Raw genomic sequence first — 23,383 nt, forward strand, 5'->3', positions numbered from 1 at the left:
ACATGCAGAGGCGGTAACAGTGTAGCCATCAGAGGCCCTGGAGCCAGGCTGCCTCCATTCCTTCTGGTGGAGGCCTTGAGCGCAACCTCCTTAGCCTCTGGGAGCCTCAGTTTCCTCCTCTGTAAAACGATATTACTTCAAGTCCCTGGCTCACAGCGTGCATGAGGACTGCGTGAGTTAATGCGGAAGAAGCACAGTCTGGCACGTAGCGGGCTCCCTATACGTGTTCGCTGCTGTTCCTGTTTGCAGAGTGGAACTCACACATCCCTCCTCCTCCCCCGCCTCCCTGCCCTGTGGGAGTTTGGCACCATCCGCCTTATGTCAGGACATGTTAAAGGCAAAAGTGGAGGCATAGCTGCTGATGTTTATTGAGCACCAACTGCATGCCAAGCTTAGTGCCCTGTGGGCTCAGAGCTGTCATTATCCCCATTTTGCAGACGAGTAAACTGAGACTTCTCAAAAATGCCAGTTCCGTAAGGGTTTCATCTGTTTTGCTCACTACAGTGTCTGCAGTGCCCGGAGCCATGCCCAGCACTCAGTAGATGCTCAATAAACATTTGCTGAGCGGGGGAAGGGGTTTAGTGGGGGGGCTGGGCTGGGCAGGGAGTGAGCAGGGAGGCTCTTCCCCGCCTGCTGCAGCCCCATCCTCACCCTGCCTGCAGGCGGCGTCGCAGGCGCGGCAGCAGCACCTGAGCTCGCTGCAGGACTACATGCAGCGCTGCACCAACGAGCTGTACTGGCTGGACCAGCAGGCACAGGGCCGCATGCAGTATGACTGGAGTGACCGCAACCTTGACTACCCCAGCCGCCGGCGCCAGTACGAGGTAGACACTGGGTTCTGGGGCGCGGGGCCTGCAGGGACCACGGGCTGCCGGACTGGGCGCTGAACCCCTGCACTGCCCCCGCTGCAGAATTTCATCAACCGGAACCTGGAAGCCAAAGAGGAGAGAATCAACAAGCTGCACAGCGAGGGGGAGCAGCTGCTTGCCGCCGAGCACCCGGGGAGGAACTCCATTGAGGTGCGTGAGTCCTGGAAGGGGACGCCTCTTCCAGGCTGGCCTCAGGGTGGCCTCTGCTGTGGGCTGCCTGCATTCGAGCAGTCCTCAAGGTGGGAGACTAACCTCCTGAGTACGCCTGTCCATCTGCCTTTCCATTTTCCCGTCTCCTCTTGTTCTGTCTGACCCTGCCCCCTTTCATTCGTTTGATGCCCTCCCAGACTCCTGAAGCCCATGGGAGGGCTGTATTAGCTTCTTATCCCTGCTGTAACAAATGACCACAAACTAGATGGGTTTGTTTATGTATTTTTTTTAAGTTATACTGAAGTATAGTTAACTGCCAAGGCTGTGATTTTTTCTGCTGTACAACAAAGTGGCCCAGCCACACACGTCCACATAGCCATTCTCTCTCAGAGGCTTTGGGTGGCTTTAAACAATGGAATGTTATTCTCTCACGGTTCTGGAGGCCAGACGTTCGAAATCAAGGTGTGAGCAGGCTTGTACCCTCTGAGGCTCTGGGGGTGCATCCTTCCTCGTCTCCCTTCTTGCTCCTGGGGGCTGCTGGCCGTGCCTGGCCTTCCTTAGACTGGAGCTGGATTTCTCCTCCACCTGCTTCTGTGTCCTCACGAGGCCTTCTCACCGTGTGTCATCTTCTTTCAAGCCCACCCTAAATCCAGGATGATTTCCTCTTGAGATGCTTAACCAATTACAGCTGCAAAGACCCTATTTCCAGATGAAGTCACTTTCTGAGTTCTGGCAGACATGAATTTGGGGAGTGCTTTTGTGAGAATTTTTTTTTGGGGGGGGGCCGCCCCTGTGGCATATGGAAGTTCCCCAGGTAGGGGTCAAATTGGAGCTACAGCTGCCGACCTACACCGCAGCTCATGGCAGTGCTGGATCCTTTAACCCACCAAGTGAGGGCAGGGATCAAACTCGCATCTTCATGGATACTCGTCAAGTTCTTAACCCGTTGAGCCACAAGGGGAACTCCAAGAATTTTTTAAAAGCAGACACAGCCACTACCTGTCCCTTGTACAGTGCACGACCTGAGCACCCGTACATAGCAGCCCTGCTTGTCTCCTCAACACATTCCCCTCTTTCTTCCTCCCACCCCTGGGAAAGAGCTGGCTGGGAGCCACACCCATGCAGATGCCAGATGCCCCTCTCCTCTACCCTCTTCTGGTCTGGAATGCTGCCATCCTCCCTTGGTGACCCAGGTACGTGGCCAGCATCAGTCTGACCCTTTCCTCCTGGCAGGCTCACATGGAGGCCGTGCATGCAGATTGGAAGGAGTACCTGAACCTGCTCATCTGTGAGGAGAGCCACCTGAAGTACATGGAAGACTACCACCAGGTACCTGCCGGCCCGGAGCCCCTTGGTGGGAGCACTCAGTGTCTGCTTGGCTCCCTCGTGACCAGTTCCTCCAGGAGCATTGCAGGGCCGCCTTCCCACGCCTCCCAGTGCCCACGCATGCCTCACGGTTCTGGCGGCCTACACGGCTATGCCCCAAGTTTGCTGGGCCCTTGTCTGCCTCCCCTGAGGGCTGGGGCTGGACAGTTTGATTCACCAGGAACACACAGGCCCAGAAAGAGGGGTGTGGGGTTTTAATTTCAGTAAAAAATATATAATATGAAATTTGCCATTTTAGCCATTTGGGGGGGGGGCATTATACTATTTTATTAACACTTAAAATTTCACTAACAGTGCTGCCACTGGCCATGCTTGAAATAAAGACATACAGACAGCGTTTTAAGGGTGCAGTGTTAAACATAGCATAATACACTAACAAAATCTCGTGGGAGGGGGTGTAACTGTACCTTTGTACGGAAGTTCAGGAACAAGGCCTGCAACTGGAGGAAGAGCTTGGGACTGAACCCTGAGGTCCTTGGTTGCTGACAGAATCTCTCCTTGACTTCAGACTTGAGACAAACCAAGGAGTCTGTCCGTTTACAAAAACCACTACCTGGAGTTCCCGTCGTGGCGCAGTGGTTAACGAATCCGACTAGGAACCATGAGGTTGCGGGTTCAGTCCCTGCCCTTGCTCAGTGGGTTAACGATCCGGCGTTGCCGTGAGCTGTGGTGTAGATTGCAGACGCGGCTCGGATCCCGCGTTGCTGTGGCTCTGGCGTAGGCCGACGGCTACGGCTCTGATTCAACCCCTAGCCTGGGAACCTCTATATGCCGCGGGAGCGGCCCAAGAAATAGCAACAACAACAACGACAACAACAAAAAAAAAGACAAAAAGGCAAAAGACAAAAAAAAAAACAAAAAAAAAAAACTCACTACCTTCAGGACAGACAGTAACAGGCTCAATGGGCAAGAGCCGCATTGAGGCTCTGGGGGGGCCTGTCTGAAATGAGTGAGGGTAGCTGGAGGCGCTTGCAGCTCAAGTCCGGGATCTGGACATGAGAGCAGGTCTAGAGACAGAATGGTTAGGGCAGTCTTGTGAAATTGCTGGTCTCCCAACAGAGCATTTTAGCCCTTTTAGAATGCACAATCAATCCAGTGGCATTCATGACATTCACAGGGTGGTGCAGCCATCACTGCTGTCTTTCTAAAACTTGTTCATCACCCCAAGTGGGAATTCTGTACCCAGTAAACAATCACTCCCTATTCCAGACCCTGGTAACCTCTCATCTATTTGCCTGTTCTAGGTATTTCCTAGAAGTGGAATCACATGATATGTAGCCTTTTGTATTTGGCTTTCACTGAACGTAATGTTTCCAGGTTCATCATGTAGCATGAACCTGAACTTCATTACTTTTAATGGCTGAATAATATTCCATTGTCTATATGAAGCACGTTGTGTTTATCCATTCGCCTGTTGCTGGATACTGCATTGCTTCTACAGGAATGTGGGGTTTTTATGTTTGTTTTTGTTTTTTTAGAGCTGCACCCGAGGCATATGGAAGTTCCCAGGCTAGGGGCTGAATTGGAGCTGTAGCTGCTGGCCTACACCACAGCCACAGTGATGCCAGATCCGAGCCTCACCTGCAATCTATGTCACAGCTCATAGCAACGCTGGATCCTTAACCCACTGAGCAAGGCCAGGGATCAAACCTGAGTCCTCATGGATAATAGCTGGGGTCTTTATCACTGAACTGTGACAGGAACTCCAGAATATGCACGTGGCTTTTTCTTTTGTTTGTTTTTGAGTTTTTAGGGTCACACCTGTGGCAAATGGAGGTTCCCAGGCTAGGGGTCGAATAGGAGCTCCAGCTGCTGGCCTACACCACAGCCACCGCAACACCAGATCTGAGCCGCCTCTGTGACCTACACTGCAGCTCACAGCAACACCAGATCCTTAACCCACTGAGGGAGGCCAGGGAGGCCAGGAATGGAACCTGTGTCCTCATGGATACTAGTCAGGTTTGTTACCGCTGAGCCATGGCAGGAACTCAGGCGTATGTGTTTTTTTTGTTGGTTTTTTTTTTGTCTTTTTTGCCATTTCTTGGGCCGCTCCCGCGGCACATGGAGGTTCCCAGGCTAGGGGACGAATCAGCTGTAGCCGCCGACCTACGCCAGAGCCACAGCAACACAGGATCCGAACCGCGTCTGCAACCTACACCACAGCTCACAGCAACGCCGGATCGTTAACCCACTGAGCAAGGCCAGGGATCGAATCCGCGACCTCATGGTTCCTAGTCGGATTCGTTAACCACTGCACCATGATGGGAACTCCTTTTTTTTTTTGTCTTTTCTAGGGCCGCTTCCTGCAGCATATGGAGGTTCCCAGGCTAGGGGTTTAATCAGAGCTATAGCCACTGGTCTACGCCAGAACCACAGCAATTCGGGGTCCAAGCCACGTCTGCGACTTACACCACAGCTCACAGCAACGCCAGAACCTTAACCCATTGAGCAAGGCCAGGAATCGAACCTGAAACCCCATGGTTCCTAGTCAGATTCAGTAACCACTGTGCCACGACGGGAACTTCGGGCGTATGTGTTTTTAACAAGAGAGATGCACGTGATTCTTAGGATGACGCGAATGTATCTAACTCCCGGTTTGGTGTCTTAGCCCTGCTGGGCTGAGCGTCCCAGGGATCCCAAAGTCCTGCTCACACTGCAGCCCAGGGGACAGATGACAGTGAATGATTCCAGGGCTGTTGGCCTGAAGAATGAGCAAGAGTTTTCTAGAACCAAGTTTCTGTGTACGGAAACTTAACAGTATAGCCCTAAGTCAGGGTGTCCACAGCACACAGAGTGGAATAGAGGAGAACCCTAAGCTGCTGGCGTATGTACATAAAAACAACATGTCATAGAGGTGGCATTGCGGGGATTGGTGGGAAGGGCCCTGGCTCCTCCCTGTGAGGCCCCCCTCCCAGGAAGCTGGGCTGGGGGGCGGGGGTTGGGCTGTCCCCAAGCAGCAGAGCCTGAGGATTCAGGGTGAGTGGGAGGCTCAGCCCCATCTGGCAGTGGGCTTAAAGCCACAGCCAAGATAGGTTCCAGGCATCCCAGCTGTTTCCTGTCTGTGATAAGAAGCCTGGTCTCCCCTAGTTCCACAAAGACATGAAGGATGCCCAGGAGCTGCTGCGCAAGGTGGACTCGGATCTGAACCAGAAATATAGCCCTGACTTCAAAGACCGATACCAGATTGAGTTGCTGCTGCACGAGTTGGATGTGAGTGATGCCCCCCACCCCCACCTGCCCCAGCTCCCAGCCTGCCGCCTCGGGGTGCAGTGGTCTCACCTAGCACGCCCCTCCGCGTTCAGGACCAGGAGAAGGCTCTGGACAAGTACGAGCACGTGGTGCGGGGCCTGCAGAAGCGAGGGCAGCAGGTGGTGCCCCTCAAGTACCGCCGGGAGACGCCACTCAAGCCCCTCCCTGTGGAAGCGCTCTGTGACTTCGAGAGTGACCAGGTAAGCTGCTGCCTAGATGCCCCAGGCAGGCTGGGCCCAGATCTGCCTCGTCTCGCGTCACCGAAAGGCCCTAAGGGTGACGTGGCTAGATGCCAGGCCTCAAACATTTTCTGGAACTTGTGTTTGTCTTTGTCACTGGGGTCACTCTCTGCCAACCCCTCCCACTGCCCTGGCCTTCTGTTCTACCAGCTTAGCAACCCCAGTCATTCTAGCAGAAGTCCCAGGGAAGGTTCTCATTGGCCAAATCTGAGTCATGTGTTCAGCCTAAACCAATCACTGTGGCTGGAGATGCCATTCTCTCATTGGCCAGGCCTGAGTCACATGTCTACACCAAGGAGTCAGGGAATGAAGTCCCATGGGCTAGGACTGCAGGGGGCCTCCACAAAGGGAAATCCAGGTGGGTGCTAGGCCAGCAGACCCAACACATGTCCCCTTGGTGCTGGCCCCTCTCTCTGATGAGACATCTTGGGCAGCATCTGAGGACATAACCCTCCAGGTCCCAGAATTAGTGGTTGGGATGAGATGGCAACTGGGCAGGGTCTCTCCATGTGTTCTGACTGGCCTATCCCAACCAGGGCCTGATCTCTCGGGGCTACAGCTACACTCTGCAGAAGAACAACGGGGAGAGCTGGGACCTCACGGACAGTGCAGGGAACAAGCTGACTGCCCCAGCTGTCTGCTTCATGATCCCCCCCACCGACCCTGAGGCCCTGGCTCTGGCTGACAGGTACGGGAGCAAAGTGAGGAGCCAGCATGGAACGGCTCCACCCCCTTGGGCCCCTCATGCCCTGTTCATCCTAAGTTAACCTCAGGGTGCCACTAACACCCCCATACCTGTCCCCTTGGAGGTCCAAGCAGGGAAGGAGCAGATCCTGTTGGCTGATTTGTGTATGGGTATTCCACTGTGGGCACAGTCCAGGGAGTGGTTTCTCTTGCTTTGCACATGCTGCTCCTACCATCTGCACACCAACCCATCGCCTCACTGGTTCACTCCTCTTGGCTTGAAGACCCAGCCTGGAGGTCACGTCTTCCATGAAGCCTCCCTGATTGCCCCCTTGTCCACCACGCTGCTCCCTGGAAAAGGGCTGCTGCCTCTTGGTTCTCAAGCACCTCCTCCCACCCCTCATGCTGCTCTGTCTCTGTCAGTCTCATTGGGCAGGAGCTTTGTTCAGAATCTGGTACAAGTCTTTTTTTTTTTTTTTAATTCATTTCGTTTTTTCTTTTTTTCCTATTACAGTCGATTTACATTGCTCTGTCAATTTCTGCTGTACCCAAGAAGTCTTTACTGAGTGATTCAAGGAATTCCTTCATTTATTCATTCAGTAAATACGTATTGAGCACCTTAACTGTGCACTGCTCCCCCAAGGGTAACATCTTGGTGGGAAAAACAAAGGCCCAAACAGTCATTTTAGATGGCAACACTTGCTATAAAAAGAGGCAGAAAAAAAGTGGTCAAAGAAACACCAGTGTCTAGCAAACCCTTTCTATTTTGGTGAGTCACCTGACTCCTCGTGGCTGTCTGCCCAGCCAGGGCCCAGGGTCCTGCGCCTGTGGGTGCTGGGGGCGGTGGGCTGCCCCAGGTCCCCAGCACATTTTCGCTGTCACAGCCTGGGCAGCCAGTACCAGAGCCTGCGGCAGAAGGCAGCCGGGAGCAGAAGGGCGCTCCAGCAGCGGCACGAGGTGCTGAAGGCAGAGAAGTCTGGAGGTCTGTGCCTCTGGGAGGACAGGGAGAGGGGCTGGGCCCAGGGTCTGCGGTGCAGCTGGGCTGGCAGGGGTGGGGGAGGCTGAGCTGGCCTTGCCTCTGTCCCGGGGCCTCACGACCCCCACTGCCAGCTGACTGTGACTTCCCTCTGGCAGATGCTTCTGACCTGCAGGGGCGGCAGCTGCTGGCCGGCTTGGACAAGGTGGCCAGCGACCTGGACCGCCAGGAGAAGGCCATCACAGGGACCCTGCGGCCTCCGCTGGAGCAGGGCCGGGCCGTACAGGACAGTGCCGAGCGGGCCAAGGACCTCAAGGTACCCCAGGCTGGCCCACTGGCTCCCTGCTCAAGGTCTTATCCCCAGGGCAAGTCTTGGTGCTCTATAGGGACCGCTTGCACCCTGCACTAAGTTGTCCTGGAGGTGGCTATTCTAGGCTGAGGACTAAGGAGATGGCTGAGGCCTGGCACCACCCTCCCCACACACATCCCCAGGAGAAAAGGGCCCGAGCCACTCAGACCCGAGCTGAGGGCAGGGTGGCACACAGGCTCTGAAGCCACAGCAGCTGGCTTGCTTGCCTTGACCACACACACACTGTTGAAGCCCCAACCTCTGTTTCTTCTGTAATTGGGCTGGTGCCCCTGGCAGGGGGTCGGGAGGAGACGAGACAAGGCACACGATCACCAGCCCGGCTCACCTCTTTCATATGCACATGGTGTCCAGGGTCCTCAGCGCCCTCCGTGGTGGGTGCAGCTGTGCCCAGTTTATGGAGGAGGATGGGGCTCAGAGCAGGGCTGTGGCCCTTGATGGGCTTCACGTGGGGGCTGGCAAGGGCCGAGTCACGGCCGGAGGACGGCTGGTCCAGGAGTGGAGGCATGGCTGGGCCCCGCTGCGTCCCCTCCTTAAGCTCCCTGGAATCACCCCTCCCTCACTGGGCTGCCCCCAAAGAGGAAGAGAATCATCCTGTGAAGCAGTGGAACAGTGGGTGCTGGATGTTTTCACCACCCATGAGGCCCCGGCCACTGCATCTGAGCTCCTAGGCCGGCGCCCCAGACCCCCAGCCAGGCTGCCCGGGGAGAGGGTCCTGGGGGAGGAGGTCCTGGGGGAGGGGAGCTGCCAGCTGTGACCAACGCCAGGGGCTCTGGTCCCCACAGAACATCACCAACGAGCTGCTGCGGATCGAGCCCGAGAAGGTGCGCAGCACAGCAGAGGGCGAGGCGTTCGTGCGGGCCCAGCCCAGCAGCAGCAGCGCAGCCCTGCTGAGGACACGGGTGGAGGACACCCAGCGCAGATACGAGCGCCTGGTGCAGCTGCTGGCTGCGGCCCAGGAGAAGTGAGCACGGTGGGCGGCAGGGAGGCCAGGCAGCGGGGCCAAGGGCCTGGCTCCCCCTCCAACTCCTGACTCGCATCCTCAGGGTCGACACGGCCAACCGCCTGGAGAAGAGCCTGCAGCAGGGCTGGGAGGAGCTGGCCACGTACGAGAACCTGCTGGCCCAAGAGGACACGGTGCCGGAGTGTGGCCATGCCCTGGACAGCAAGAGGCAGGAGCTGGCGGTGAGCGTGGGGACCCATCTGAGCTGGTCGTGGGCTCCAGGTGCCCGCCTCTCCCAACCCCTCCCTTGCGGACAGTTGAAGGCCCGAGGCCCAGGGCAGGGAAGTCTCTGCAGGTTTGAAGTTCCAGCCGCACACGGGGTCTGCAGACATCGGGTGGTACCTTAAAATCAAATATCCACGTACCGCGCAACCCCAAATTCCCAGTATCTCTCGAAGAGCAGATCTGGCCCTGGGCCCACAAAGCAGGTGTGCTGAGCAGAGGAGCCTGTGCCCTCTTCACATTTGCCACTGGGCTGCTCTGAGCTCCGGGGCCTGAGCCCGTGGGAGCCTCATGTTCACACGCCGGCTCACCGAACCCTTGGCTTTGTGCTGAGCGCCTCACCTCAGAACCCAGGAGTGGGCTCGGAGAGCAGAGCCTCAGCCCAGGCTGTTCCCGGCCTGGCGTCACAGATAAGCACAGCGGGCCACAGGGTTTTAGAAGTTAGTTTTTCTAGGGTGTTGTCCATTGTAACAAAAAGGGAATTTCAGAAACGACCACAGGTTTGAGGAGGAACGAAGAGTCAAATCCCCGGCTCCTGCCAAGGCCCAGGCTTACCACCCGCGAAGCGGGCAGCTCTGGGCCCTGGAGTTCTGGCCACAGCACCTACTATCTGCCTCTCTGCCCTGACAGGCCCTGGCCTCTGAGCTGCAGGCCCGGAAAGCCCTCCTCGGCGAGGTGGAGCAGAACCTGCAGGCAGCCAGGCAGTGCTCCAGCTCGCTGGCCAGCCGCTTCCAGGAGCACTGCCCGGACCTGGAGCGCCAGGAGGCGGAGGTGCACAAGCTGGGCCAGCGCTTCGACAACCTCCGCCAGCAGGTTGAGCTCAGGTGCGGGGCCGTAGGGGGGTGACAGCCTTGGCTTAGCTAGTCTGCCTTAAGGCACCAATGTGGCATTTCTGTGGATGCCTCCAAAAGTGGTTTGTTTTCTGAATACCTCTTTTTGAAAATAAGCAGTACATATACAAAGTGACAAACACAAGGTGATTGTACAGCCAACCTTCCCCTTAAGATCAGCTCTGCTGACAGTCTGTTCCTATCCTTCCAACACTATTTTGAGATCAGGAGCAGGTAGATATATCATTTGAATGACAACATGCCACCCAGTGTCCCTTGCTGTCTTCCCTGTCCTGTTTTGCCAGCCTCAGGAGTCAGTGTTCCTGCTGGTGCTTCTCTTCTGGAAGAGGCCGTGTCGAATGGCTGTCAGGGTCTTAAACGCTTGGTAGAATTCACCCACCAGTCACTGCCATCTGGGCCCGCAGCTTATTCTTTTCTGTGTAAGGTTTTTTAACTACAAATTCCACCTCTTTAATAGATGATGAACTATCTGACTCACTTAATTCTTGAGTTGTCTTCAGAGGTATGTGTCTTTCAGGGACACACTGTCCCTCTCCAGTTGTGGACTTTAGTGGTACGAAATTGTTCAGAATATCCTCTTATCCTTCAATGTCTGCATATCTGGGGGATGTCCTCTCTCTCCTGACGTCGTGTCTTCTTTTCTGTGTTTTCTTTTTTCCCCTAGCCATTCTGCCTGACGTGAATCAATCTGTTGACTTTTTCAAAGAATCAGCTTTGGTTTGGGGGATCCTTCTGAGTTGTTTCTTACTTCCTATTTCATTGACATCTGCTCATTATTATTTGGTCCTGCTGCTTAACATTAGCTTCAATCTGCTGTCTTTCATCCTAAGCTTCTGCTTAGACTGTTGATTTCAGAGCTTTACTTTTCTAATCTAAGCATTTAAAACTACATATTTCCCACTGAGCACTGCTTTCACGGCGTCCCACGGATTTCTTTATTCTTGGTGAGTTCAAAAGATTTCCTCACCTCCCTTCTGATTTCTGCTTGGATCCACGAGCTGTTTAGGTCCTAGATCCACAGTGGGCAGCCCCGTGCAGTATTCCAGCCCCACCTTCCGTAATTCACCTGACCCCTCCCTTCCTGGTGAGCGTTTACGTTATTTCCAGATAAACCATTTGGGGAGTTCTTTCAGAAGGGACGGCAGGCAGCCCTCAGTAGGCATTGGCTCTCTGTGCAGAGGTCTGACCGGCTTTGCCCCACAGGGCCCAGAGCCTGCAGAGCGCCCAGGCTGCTCACGATGCCTTCCGCAGTGGCCGTGACCATCTGCTCCAGTTCCTGTCCCACATCCCCAGCTACGAGCCCCAGGAGATGGACAGCCTTGGCCAGATGGAGACCAAGCTGAACAACCAGAAGGTAAGACAGCTGCCTCTAAGTTCACGGGCAGGGGGGTCAGAGGTCAGCAAGCCTCTTGGCGGATGAGGCCCAGGTGAGGTCCTGGCAGGGTGGGTTCCCAGCACAAGTCTCTGAGAACAAAGCCGGTGTCTCCCTCACCTCAGTGCCCTCCCTGCACTGGGCCTGGCTCAGAGTGGACACTCCGTGCAGGCCGGCGAAATAAGCAAATGGCCACAGAAGCACAAGAGGAGCCGTCATGGGGAAAAACGCATGTCCACAGCCCAGAGTCCTGGCTCCCCAGGAGGAAGCAGAGCCTTGGGCAGAGGAACGACAAGAGACCCACCCACCTAGGCTCAAATCTCGCTCTCACCCACACTGTTGTTGGTTTCCTCATCCAGAAACGGGATGAGGAGGGTGCTTCCTCCCAGGATGTGGGGGTTCAGTGAGAGAAGCTAAGACAGACTCTAGAACCGTAGCTGAGATTGTAACGCACTCACTAAACACTGCTTTCCTGGCAAAGATAGCTGTCCCTGGCTCTTCTTCAAAGGGACTTGGAGCTGCCTTTTGTAACAAACAAATGTAAACAAGGAACCATTCGTTACACTTTGTGCCACAGAAAAATAACTCCAGGAGTTCCCATTGTGGCTTGGTGGGCTATGAACCCAACCAGTATCCATGAGGATGCGGGTTTGATCCCCGGCCTCGCTCGCTCATTGGGTTAAGGATCCAGCATTGCCACGAGGTGCAGCAAAGGTTGCAGATAAGGCTTGGATCTGGTGTTGCTGTGGCTGTGGTGTAAGCCGGCAGCTGCAGCTCCAACTCAACCCCTAGCCTGGGAACCTCCCTATGCCACGGGTGTAGCCCTAAAAAGAAAAAGGAAAAATTTCCAAGATTCTAAGACTCCTACTCTATCGATGTTTTTTCTTTTTAAATTTTTGATTTTTTTTTTTTGGCCACAACCATGGTACGCAGAAGAGTTCCTGGGGCGGGGATCAAATCCTGGCCACAGCAGCGACCACACCGGATCCTTAACCTGCTGAATGCACAGGAACTCCTAATTTTTTATTTTTAAAGTCTCTGTTGTGTTCCAGAACCTGCTAGATGAGATAGCAAGAAGGGAACAGGAAGTACAGAAAGTCTCCACCCACTCCCAGGAGTACCAGCAAGCTGTCAAGGTGAGATGTGATAGCCCTGCGGGGAGTGCAAAGCAGCCCGGCTGGAAGGAGGTGTCCCGGGGCTGGGCCTGGGGGGCTCCTCAGGCACTGCCAGCAGTTGGCACAGCCCTTTGGGGAAACACGACAGTATTAGGCATCGAATACAGAAAAGGGTTCCTAACTGTTGAAGCAGAAACTGAGGGAATCTATGCTAAAGGAAAACAATACAGAGAAAGTAACGCAGGATAAACAAAATCACTGCTAAACAGTATTTACAACAGCAAAGTAGACAAACTGGAAATAACCAGAATGTCCAGCAGCAGAGGAGCAGCCACTGGGTGGATGATGAAAGGCATCAAACTGATCCGCAGGAAGATGGGGCAGGGCCACCTGAGAACAGGCTGACAGCACAGAGTGAGAGGAGGAAAGCAGAGCAGCACCTTCTCTCGGCCAGGGAGGCCTGCGGGGAGCAGCTTTGGGAGCGGAGGGGGCGGTGGGCCTGCTTTCTGCATGTTGTTCAGGGATGTGGTCATGCATGGTTGATGCATGTTGTATTGATGGTTCTCAAAGGCCCCTGGCCATCAGAACAGGGGGCAGCTGAGCACAGACCCTTGCAGGTGGCTGGAAGGGGTCTGAGAACGCTTTGGTCTCACCTGCTCTTGTCTGCCCTCTGCCATGTCTCTCTCTCCTAGGACTATGAGTTAGAAGCAGAGAAACTCAGGTCTCTTCTTGACTTGGAGAACGGAAGGGGCAACCACATGAGCAAGAGGGCCAGGCTCCAGTCCCCTGCCGCCAAAGTGAGGGAGGAGGTGAGCTCTGAAGCCCGGGCCCTCCCAGAGTTCCCGGGAGCACAGCTTGCCGGCTCCTAGAGCCAACAAGGCAACTGTGCTGAGGGCCCTCCGGGGTGCAAACAGGTTCAGTAAGAGAAGGTAACGAACTTGTTCTGGGGCAGCGATGTTGATGTCTAGAAGGACAGCCTGCTGGGCTCATCTGAGCCAGAGCCATGGACGGCGGTGGTCCCCTTGCCCCCCCACCCCGCCTAAGTACGTATTCCTGAAGGGCTGACGTCATCAGCTCCTTCCACACGAGTGCGAGCGCGTTAAGGCTCTGAGACAGAGACCTGCTCAAGGTCACTGGGTTTTAGACTTCTGACTCTAAATCCAGTTTTCTCTCCAGCAGATGAGATGGTAGTAGAATTCCAGGTGGGAGGGGGCCCTCTCTCCCCAAAGGCTGGACTCCGCAAACCTACTGTCCAGCCCGTTCTCACATGGCCTGTTGACTCCCGTCTGTTCTCCTGTAGGAAGCGGCTCTCGCTGCCAAGTTCACTGAAGTTAATGCCATCAACAGACAGAGGCTGCAGAACCTGGAGTTTGCTCTGAGTCTCCTGAGACAGGTAACAGATCTTAGGAAGCATGCTACTCAAAACCATCCCAACAGCTGAAAAGTAAGACTCACTCCACGTCCAAGAAATAGCCCGTGAACCTATGGGCACATCCCCTGCTAACGGGGCAGGAGCGCAGTGCAGATGCCAGCCCATGGGTCGACTTGTTACCTGGGTCTAACCTACCTGTCCCATCCCGCAAACATCTACTGAGTACTCAGTAAAAAGTAACTTACTTTTAAAAGTCCAAAATGTTTATGACAGCACTGTAAGGGCAAGAGACTGGAAGCAGCTCAGTATTCACTGGCAATGAGTGACCAAGCCAGGGCCTGTCCACGCAATGGAAAAGACAGCTGTCACTCGATGCCATGGCGCTCTCTGGGCTGCTGCAGATTTTCTCGTAAGGGCACAGAGCAGCCTGCAGAAAGGGGGCCACCGCCAGTGCAGAAAAAATAAATGCGTGTCACACGTAAAAGCACATGTCTCAAGGGAGTTCTTTGGTGGCTCAGCAGGTTAAGGATTTGGTGTTGTCACTACTGTGGCATGGGCTTGATCCCTGGCCCAGGAACTTCTCAGGGCCATGGATACGACCAAGAAGTGTATGTGTGTGTGTCTCAAAGCCAACAGGTATCCTCTAGAGGTGACAGCCAGCCTTCACTTCACACTCTCTTGTGCTTTTAAAATACTTTCTCAGATGCATTTAACCTAGTTTTACCATTTTATTTTTTAAATTTTGTTATTTTTATTTTGTGTGTGTGTCTTTTTGCCATTTCTTGGGCCACTCCCACGGCATATGGAGGTTCCCAGGCTAGGGCTCCAATCGGAGCTGTAGCCACCGGCCTACGCCAGAGCCACAGCAACAGGGGATCTGAGCGGCGTCTGCAACTGACACCACAGCTCACAGCAACACCAGATCCTTAACCCACTGAGCAAGGCCAGGGATCGAACCTGCAGCCTCATGGTTCCTAGTTGGATTCATTAACCACTGAGCCACGACGGGAACTCCTTTTTTTACCATTTTAAAAGGAAACCTAGGGAAGTTCCCTTGTGGTCCAATGGGTTAAAGATCCAGCATTGCCATGGCTGCAGCACAGGTTCGGGCCCTGGCCCAGAACTTCCACGGGCCCCGGGTCCAGCTGAAAGGAAGCCTAAGGACTCTAGTGAACTCGGCACTGAGGGGGTCCTCTGGGGGACCGCAGGGCAACCAGTCTGATCTAGCTGTAGGCGGCCAGGTGGGGACAGGCTGGGAAGAGTCTGGTCTTAACCTTGTGCTGTCCTCTCCTTCCCAGCAGCCGGAGGCAGGCATGAGTCCCGAGGCCCCGCCTGGGAGCAGGCTGGGCTCGGGCGTGGAGGCGTGGAGGCTTCAGAAGGAGCTGGATGAGGAGACAGAGCGGAGACAGCAGCTGGAGAGTGAGGTCAAGAGCACCCGGGCGGAGATCCGGACTCTGCAGGACCAGAGCCCCCAGGAGGCGGTGGTGAGGAAGGAGGTGCTCAAGCGGGTGCCGGACCCCGTGCTGGAGGAGAGCTTCCAGCAGACGCAGCGGACACTGGCCGAGGAGCAGCGCAAGAACCAGCTGCTGCAAGAGGAGCTGGAAACGCTGCAGCTGCGGCTGCGTGCCCTGGAGAAGGCGGCCAGGGACGGCGGGCAGGAGTATGTGGTCAAGGAGGTTCTGCGCATTGAGCCGGACCAAGCCCAGGCCGACGAGGTCCTGAGGCTGCGGGAGGAGCTGGAGGAGCTGCGACGGCAGAAGGGCACCCGAGCAGCAGAGGTGCTCCTCCTGCAGCAGCGCATCGCAGCCCTGGCGGAGGAGAAAAACCGGGCGCGCGAGAAAGTCACCGAGAAGGAGGTGGTGAAACTGCAGAACGACCCCCAGCTGGAGGCAGAGTTCCGGCAGCTTCAGGAGGACCAGCGGCGGGAGCGCCAGCTCAGGGAGAAGCAGGAGGAGGAGCTGAGCTTCCTGCAGGACAAGCTGAAGAGGCTGGAGAAGGAGCGGGCCATGGCCGAGGGCAGGATCACCGTCAAGGAGGTGCTCAAGGTGGAAAAGGATGTGGCGACCGAGAGGGAGGTGGGCGACCTCCAACGCCAGGTCGAGGATGAGGCTGCCAAGGCTCGCACCAACCAGAGGGAGAAGACGGAGCTGCTCCGGAAGATCTGGGCCCTGGAGGAGGAAAACGCCAAAGTGGTCGTGCAGGAGAAAGTGCGAGAGATCGTCCGGCCGGACCCCAAGGTGGAGAGTGAGGTGGCCAACCTCCGCCTGGAGCTGGTGGAGCAGGAGCGCAAGTACCGGGGGGCTGAGGAGCAGCTGAAGAGCTACCAGAGCGAGCTGGAGGCGCTCCGGAGCCGGGGCCCCCAGGTGGAAGTCAAGGAAGTCACGAAGGAGGTCATCAAGTACAAGACGGATCCTGAGATGGAGAAGGAGCTGCAGAGGCTCCGGGAGGAGATCGTCGACAAGACCAGGCTCATCGAAAGGTGTGACCTGGAGATCTACCAGCTGAAGCAGGAGATCCAGGCCCTGAAAGAGGCCAAACCCCAGGTGCAGACCAAGGAGGTGGTCCAGGAGATCCTGCAGTTCCAGGAGGACCCCCAAACCAAAGAGGAAGTGGAGTCTCTGAGGGCCAGGCTGGCAGAAGAACAGAAGAAGCAAGTGGATCTGGAGAGGGAGAGGGCGTCCCAGGAGGAGAAAATCCAGCAGAAGGAGGAGGAGCTCTCCCGGGTGAAGGAGAAGGTGGTGCAGCAGGAGGTCGTCAGGTACGAGGAGGAGCCAGGGCTGCGGGCCGAGGTGAGCGCCTTCACCGAGAGCATCGACGCGGAGCTGCGGCAGATCGATGGCCTCCGCGGGGAGCTGCGGCGGCTGCAGCGCAGGCGGGCCGAGCTGGAGCGCCAGCTGGAGGAGCTGGAGCGCGAGAGGCAGGCACGCAGGGAGGCCGAGCTGGAGGTGCAGCGCCTGAAGCAGCGGCTGGCCCAGCTGGAGGAGGAGGAGGGGGAGGCCCGGGAGAAGGTGACCCTCAAGCAAAAGGTGGTGCTGCAGCAGGACCCCCAGCAGGCCCGGGAGCACGCCCTGCTCACACTGCAGCTGGAGGAGGAGCGACACCGGCGGCAGGTCCTGGAGAGCGAGCTGGAGACGCTGAGGAGGAAGCTGGAGCACCTGGAGAAGCTGGAGGTCCGGGAGAAGGTGGTCTTCTCTGAGAGCGTCCAGGTGGACAGAGGCAACACCGAGCAGGAGATTCAGAAGCTCAAGAGCAGCCTGGAGGAGGAGAGCCGGAGCAAGAGGGAGCTGGACGCTGAGGTGAGCCGGCTGGAGGCCAAGCTCTCGGAGCTGGAGTTCTGCAACTCCAAGTCGTCCAAGGAGCTGGACTTCCTGAGGGAGGAGAACCACAGACTGCAGCTGGAGCGGCAGAACCTGCAGCTCGAGGCCCGCAGGCTCCAGGCGGAGATTGAGATGGCTGCGGCGGAGACGCGGGACCTGAGGAGTGTGCCGGTGGCAGACCCTGGCGCTCCGCTCGACTCCAGGCTGTGGTCCCTGGAGCGGGAGCTGGACGAGCTCAAGAGGCTCTCCAGAGACAAGGACCTGGAGATCGACGAGCTGCAGAGGCGCCTGGGCTCCGTGGCCGTCAAGCGGGAGCAGAGGGAGAACCACCTGCGGCGCTCCATCGTGGTCATCGACCCCGACTCCGGCCGCGAGCTGTCTCCAGAGGAAGCCCACCGGGCCGGCCTCATCGACTGGAACATGTTCGTGAAACTCAGGAGCCAGGAGTGCGACTGGGAGGAAATCTCCGTCAAGGGTCCCAACGGGGAGTCCTCCGTGATCCACGACAGGAAGTCAGGCAAGAAGTTCTCCATCGAAGAGGCCCTGCAGAGCGGAAGGCTGACCCCTGCCCAGTACGACCGCTACGTCAACAAGGATATGTCCATCCAGGAGCTGGCCGTCCTGGTGTCCGGGCAGAAGTAGGCTCGGCCCTGCCCTCCCCTTCCTGGAAGCTGACGCTGGCTCTCTCCCACCCAGGAAGCTCCCCGGTGTCTTCTGCCTGGCCACGTGCAGAGCCCCGTGAGAGGGTCCAGCGCAGCCGCCAGGCTGCTCAGAGCACTCCTCACCCACAGCGGGATGGGCACCGGCCGAACCTCCATCCAGCCTGGTGAGTGACCCGCTTCGTCCCTGACTCAAACCCACAGCGCCTGCTTCTTTCTCCCTTTCCCACTCACTCCCGTCAACAGACTCCTCGTGTGATACCTAGAAGCCACCGAAAACCAGCAAAACACTCGACGACCGGGGCAGACAAGCCTGCTCCGTGCAGCACCGGCCTGCACACCCCAGCTGGGGCCTCCCTTCAGCAAAGCACCAGGCCCCCAGGGCTGCGATCTGCACGCACACCCCTTGCGGATTCTGGCTCAGCTGACTTGCCATCAGAGGCCTCCCTGTGAGACAGCAAAGGCACAAAGAAGCCAGAACAGCCTCTGGCCCAGGTGCTCAAGCAACGCTTAACTGTCAAGCCAGACTGTCCCAAGAAAATGCATCAGAGAACGTCTCATGGTTCTGAAATGAAAGTACTTTCCTCGTGGACTGTGTTGCTGGTAGCCTTAGATTCAGTGCTTAACGCCTGCTCCTTATCTCACTGCCATATAGTAAGACTCCGCAGTTGATTTTTCACCAAACTAATTTCAGGTTCTCTGTATCTCATGTATTAAGAAAATGGGAATTACTAGGGAACTCTGTTCAAAGCATGAAAATAAACACATGGTGGCTTGATTCTAACTTCATGGTGTGTTTCTTCCTCTTTTTGCATCTAAGGCTTATTCCCCAACCCCCTCTTGGCTTTCAACTGAAATGAATGTTCCCTACATATCAGCTGCTACGGAAGAAAGAATTATTTGCAAACACGATTAACAGAAGTGAATGAAAAAAGAGTTCCTGTTGTGGCTAGTGGTAACAAACACTACTAGTATCCATAAGGTTGTGCGTTTGATCCCTGGCCTTGCTCAGTGGGTTAAGGATCCAGCATCGCCGTGAGCGCCAGTGTGCAGGTCGCAGAAGTGCCTTTGATCCCATGTTGCTGTGGCATAGGCTGGCAGCTGCAGCTCCAACTGGACCCCTAGCCTGGGAACTTCCATTTACAGCAGGGTAGGCCCTAAAAAAGAAACAAAAAAAGAAAAAAAAAAGAAAAAAGTGAATGAGAAAGGATGTTTTGGAAATCTTGAAACAATTTATTGAGTTGCTTTATACAAGATTAACAATTTCCACACCCCACCCCCCAACACCAACACAGTCGCTGCAAAAAAGCCACAGCCCTTTCACACCCAAGAAACGCTGGCAAGGAAAGCCCTGCAGTGCCGGGGCCGGGTGAGCCCGTGCTGCCCGCAGACCTGCCCTGCTGGCTCCTGAAGTCACGCACTCTTTCGTTACCACAAATAAAGCATCAACAAGGAAAAGAAACCTCATAAACCCCCATCAAAGAAACATTTCCCTGAGGCAAGAGGCATCACTAGATTCCTAGGAATGAGGGGTGTCCTGCTCCAGCTGCACCCTCAGTGGTCTATGGGGAGGCAGGCACAACGCAGGGAAGGGAACCTGGGTGTTCCTGGGCACAGGCGCCCACCGAGTTCCCACTGCTCAGTGTTCACGGACGGCCTCTGCGCGGCTCTGAGCTCAGCAATACAAATCTCTTCTTTGGCTCTTTCGCTACTACCTAAGACTACTCTGTAAACAAACTGGAAACCCAAGCTGCAAAAAATATATATAATCAGGAAATAAGGAATCCGCTTAAGCCCAGTGTGAAACACGAGTTGGTTTTTATGTAAAAAAAGAAGCTCAAGCAAAGGCCGGGCTGACTAGGCTGGCAGAGGTCTTGCTCCCCTGGAAACCGGGCAACCTCCATGTGAACCGTGAGCTACTGAGCACTGTCCCCTGGGAGTCAGGAACCCAAAGAACTGCCTGTGTCTCCACACAGACGTACATTCTGAGGAAGCAGCTGACTCTCAACACATCTGCAATCACTGAGCTGGAGCAGTCCAGACTTCACAGGACAGGCGAGTGCCCTAAAATCCTTGTGAAGCAGCCACTGGGTGAGTGGGAACAGCGTGATGACTGGAGCTTCGGGGTAAGTGTCCCAGTCCGTCTATGACGCGTTCTCCAAGCTCGTCGGCACGTCACCCTTAAGTCGATGCATAGCCCTGCTGCCTGAGAGCCAGGACCTCCAGGCCTGGCTCTACACGGCAGATGCTTCACAGAGCCCGATCCCGCAGCTCTGCCTGAGAATGGTTTCTAAATAAAATTGGAATGTCTACCTGCGACTTGGAACCCCTCACAACCTCGGCCCTCGAAGAGACCGAGAAGGGCTTTGGGGCTCTGCAGTCCACCTGCATGAACTCTGGCAAAAAAAACAAAGCGGTGGCCCTGGCTAAACAGGGACCTGGGATTGCGGGGCCCAGATGACCTTCAGATCAAGACGGCCCAGATCATGATGTGCAATCATAAAAACTCCATTAAATAAAACTGGCTAGGTCTTAAATACAGACATAGCTTTAAAAAAGGTCTTCATCTGAGATCCACTCAGAGGGCTGAGTGGACGTGTGTCTGATTCTGCTCCCCCATAAAGGCACTGGAATTATGTCTTTCTAGGAACAACGGGACGTGCGAAGAACAGTCCATTCTATCCAATGCATTTAATGGGAAGGATGAAAAGTGAGCCAAAAATAAGTGTCTTTAAAAATCCTACCACAATTGTTAAATCTACAAAGGTCTTGTCTCTAAAAAGAGCTTCATTGTCAGGTTCGGTGGAGACTGACCCCCACGGTGAGCACACCCTGCCAGCTGTGGTGGTGGCCAGGTTTGTCCTGTTGAGCACAGAGCCTGAGGATGGACGGACACCACGACCATCCCGGGAGCCCACTATGGCCAGAAGGAGCCCCCGACCAGTAGGGTGCCATGAGGTACTCTGACCAGGGTGAGGGGCAGGGGGATCTGAAGTATGGGGGTGCCACCTGCTGCAAACACCACCCAGCACCCCCCACCTCGTGCCGCCCCCCGGACGACTGTCCACGACAGAGCCTCGGGGCCCGGAGCACCAGGCCGGTCAGGGCCTCCGGAGAAGCACGGAGCTGCTCCCCTAACTGAAGGCACATCACACGTGCCAAGAGATGCTCTACTTAGCACTCACGCCTTCTCCAGGAGAAAACCAATAGCAGAAAGAGCACAGTTATCATCCGCCTTCTGAGACCCACTCCAACTTCCAGCCTTTCCTCTCAAAGTCACAATTTCCGTGGTACAGTGGGCCCTTTCCCATGAAGCTGAGAAGCATCTGGAAAAAAGTAAGCAAAAACAGCACTTTCAGGACCTCTGATTCCCTAGAGGTAGCAATAACCAAAGTTCAAGGGGATTACTTCTTAAACAGCAAAAGCCCCCGAAAGCGAGAGTTCTAAAGCCAGAAACACGCTGGGCACTGAGAGCAGCTGCTGGCTCAGCGCATCCCCAGAACCTCAGCTCTGCTGGGCACCTCCTTGGGCCACTCGGGGGTTCTCAGCTATAGCCACCATCCCGGGGCAGAGCTGGACTCCAAGGAGAGGCCTGAGGTGCAAAGCAGGCATCCGCACTGTCACAAGACCCTTAGGTCCTATACGGACACGCCCAAAGGCACAATCACCCTGAGTCTGCACAGGAAACAAAGCCAAGTAGACACAAATCATAGCTAAACCGAGCAGAGAGCTGTTCACTGACAACCACTCTGTAATCCTACAACACAAAGGGCCTAAAGGAGAACATTCAAATAGCCCATCTTGGCCGAGACGCTTTTGATAGCCTTTTGATACCCAGAGGACTGGAAGGAAATGATACAGTAAGAAAATGCTCGGAGTTCCTGTGGTGGCTCAGCGGTAATGAACCTGACTTGTATCCATGAGGACTCAGGTTCGATCCCTGGCCTTGCTCAGTGTGTTAAGGATCTGGCATTGCCGTGAGCTGCAGTACAGGTCACAGACGCAGCTCGGATCTGGCGTTGCTGTTACTATGGCATAGTCTTGGCAGCTGCAGCTAGGATTCGACCTCTAGCCCAGCCAGGAATTTGCATATGCTGCCAGTAAGGCCCTAAAAAGACCAAAAAGGGGGGGGGGAATGCTTTCCCCTTTTTTTGCTGAAAGATGCCACAGATCAACGGTCATGTATCCCATGGCTCTGATTATTTTCTGTTTGAAAGAATGTTCCTGAAAGCACAGAAGCAGTGCCACCTCATTCGAAAGCTCCAAGGTCTGGCCTGATGGCTCTGTGCCCCCCACCAGCTTGTGGGGTAAGTCTGCCTTTGACTGCTTCTCCAGGGGAAAAGGAAGCAACTGCCGATACAGGCCGAAGCCCCGTTTTCTTTCTCTGAAGAAGGAACATTTCCATCTTGGGGATTTACAGTCCACTCGTGCACCCAGATGGCCTCTAGCATTCATGACAAATGCCTCAGCCTTAGCACTCGGGGCCAGGGACCCACAGCAAATGTGGAGGCAGGTGCAGAGCCAAAACCCTCAGTGTGGTAAGTCCCAAGCAGGCCCAGCTAGGCAGCTGCCCAGCCTTTGTCTACTGGGGACCAGGCCAATAGGCTTCCCAGGCTCGGCTTCATGGGGCATGGCTCCCCTGACCAATGTAGCCCCTGGTAGTTTCTGGAGCAGGTCTGGAGGAGGAAGAGCAGCAGGAAGGCTGGCAGCAGCCCTGCATTACCTGGACCTAAGAGCCATGGTCCCAGGACAGGGTGGGGAAATCACTTAGTCCACAGCCCACGGTATCTGTGCCTGCTTCTCACAGCTATAAACCTAGGGCTCAGAGGCAGTCCCCTTCTGAAAGCCACTGCTCTGGGGAGAGGAGCAAGGAAGCACTGCCTCAGCCTGTTGTGCCCCTAGTCCTTGCGCTTATATCTGGACTGAAGCTAAGCCACGCCTCTCCTGGACGCACGTGGATGTCGGGGCAGTGTCCCTCCTGGAACCTTGCCACAACACCTTTTGCTGCCACTTGGACTTGCCCATTCGCTAAAACCGAGCTGGTGCCCCAACCACCCCTCAAGAAGTCAGCACCATCACCCTTCTAGTTTTTCTTCAATCAAGAGGAAATACTGAGCCAAGGGTTGGGAACTCCTTCCCACATAGGCCCCCACTTTTCCGTGATCACAGGGGGTAATGCTGACCCAGGAAGTGTCAAAGTGGCAGGAGGGCCCTGTGTCCTTCTCCCTGAGTACCCACAGAGCCTCAGAGGACAAACTGAGATGACACGGTGACGACGAGGTGCAGACACATCCTCAGCAGCAGACAAGGCCTCCGATGGAGGAGGGGAATGGCCCAGGGCACGTGGCACTCTGACCACCTGGCAATTACCTGGCAGGCTCTGCGGAATGTGGGTGGACACGGCAGCGTGTGGGAGAGGCGCTGCGCGGGGCGGGCTGGAGTGCAAGCCAGCCAGGAGACCTGGGAGGAAACAGGAGGAAGAGAACAGAGCACACACATTGAAGACGGGAGGGGAAAAGCAGCCTCAGCGCTCCAGAGCCCCAGACCTACGG

The 23,383-nt window shown here is 55.6% G+C and overlaps 2 protein-coding genes across 7 annotated transcripts in view; one reads left to right on the forward strand and one right to left on the reverse strand.

Annotated features, from left to right (window-relative positions):
- Positions 1-18,615, forward strand: part of PPL (periplakin) — a 51,393-nt gene extending 32,778 nt beyond the window's left edge. Inside the window, exons 7-22 of one of the 2 annotated variants that reach the window (XM_003124640.4) lie at positions 663-824; positions 912-1,019; positions 2,253-2,348; positions 5,493-5,615; positions 5,708-5,854; positions 6,430-6,581; positions 7,462-7,559; positions 7,712-7,869; positions 8,706-8,884; positions 8,967-9,105; positions 9,776-9,969; positions 11,200-11,350; positions 12,421-12,504; positions 13,176-13,292; positions 13,784-13,876; positions 15,154-18,615. In XM_003124640.4, coding sequence (XP_003124688.4) covers positions 663-824; positions 912-1,019; positions 2,253-2,348; positions 5,493-5,615; positions 5,708-5,854; positions 6,430-6,581; positions 7,462-7,559; positions 7,712-7,869; positions 8,706-8,884; positions 8,967-9,105; positions 9,776-9,969; positions 11,200-11,350; positions 12,421-12,504; positions 13,176-13,292; positions 13,784-13,876; positions 15,154-17,814 — 4,662 coding nt within the window. In that variant the 3' untranslated portion in view covers positions 17,815-18,615. The remainder of the gene's footprint in view (positions 1-662; positions 825-911; positions 1,020-2,252; positions 2,349-5,492; positions 5,616-5,707; positions 5,855-6,429; positions 6,582-7,461; positions 7,560-7,711; positions 7,870-8,705; positions 8,885-8,966; positions 9,106-9,775; positions 9,970-11,199; positions 11,351-12,420; positions 12,505-13,175; positions 13,293-13,783; positions 13,877-15,153) is intronic. The other variant, XM_013995670.1, reaches the window with a different exon arrangement.
- UBN1 (ubinuclein 1) overlaps positions 19,042-23,383 on the reverse strand; it is a 42,950-nt gene continuing 38,608 nt past the window's right edge. For 2 of the 5 annotated variants that reach the window (XM_013995671.2, XM_003124638.6), the window contains exons 17-18: positions 23,202-23,291; positions 19,042-21,157 (exon numbers count right to left, since the gene is read on the reverse strand). In XM_013995671.2, the coding sequence (XP_013851125.1) occupies positions 21,108-21,157; positions 23,202-23,291 (140 nt within the window). In that variant the 3' untranslated portion in view covers positions 19,042-21,107. Of the gene's footprint in view, positions 23,292-23,383 lie in introns of all 5 variants that reach the window. The other 3 variants (XM_021086662.1, XM_005662154.3, XM_021086661.1) reach the window with 2 other exon arrangements.

The sequence above is a fragment of the Sus scrofa genome, chromosome 3 (assembly GCF_000003025.6).
Source record: "Sus scrofa isolate TJ Tabasco breed Duroc chromosome 3, Sscrofa11.1, whole genome shotgun sequence".
NCBI lineage: Eukaryota > Metazoa > Chordata > Mammalia > Artiodactyla > Suidae > Sus > Sus scrofa.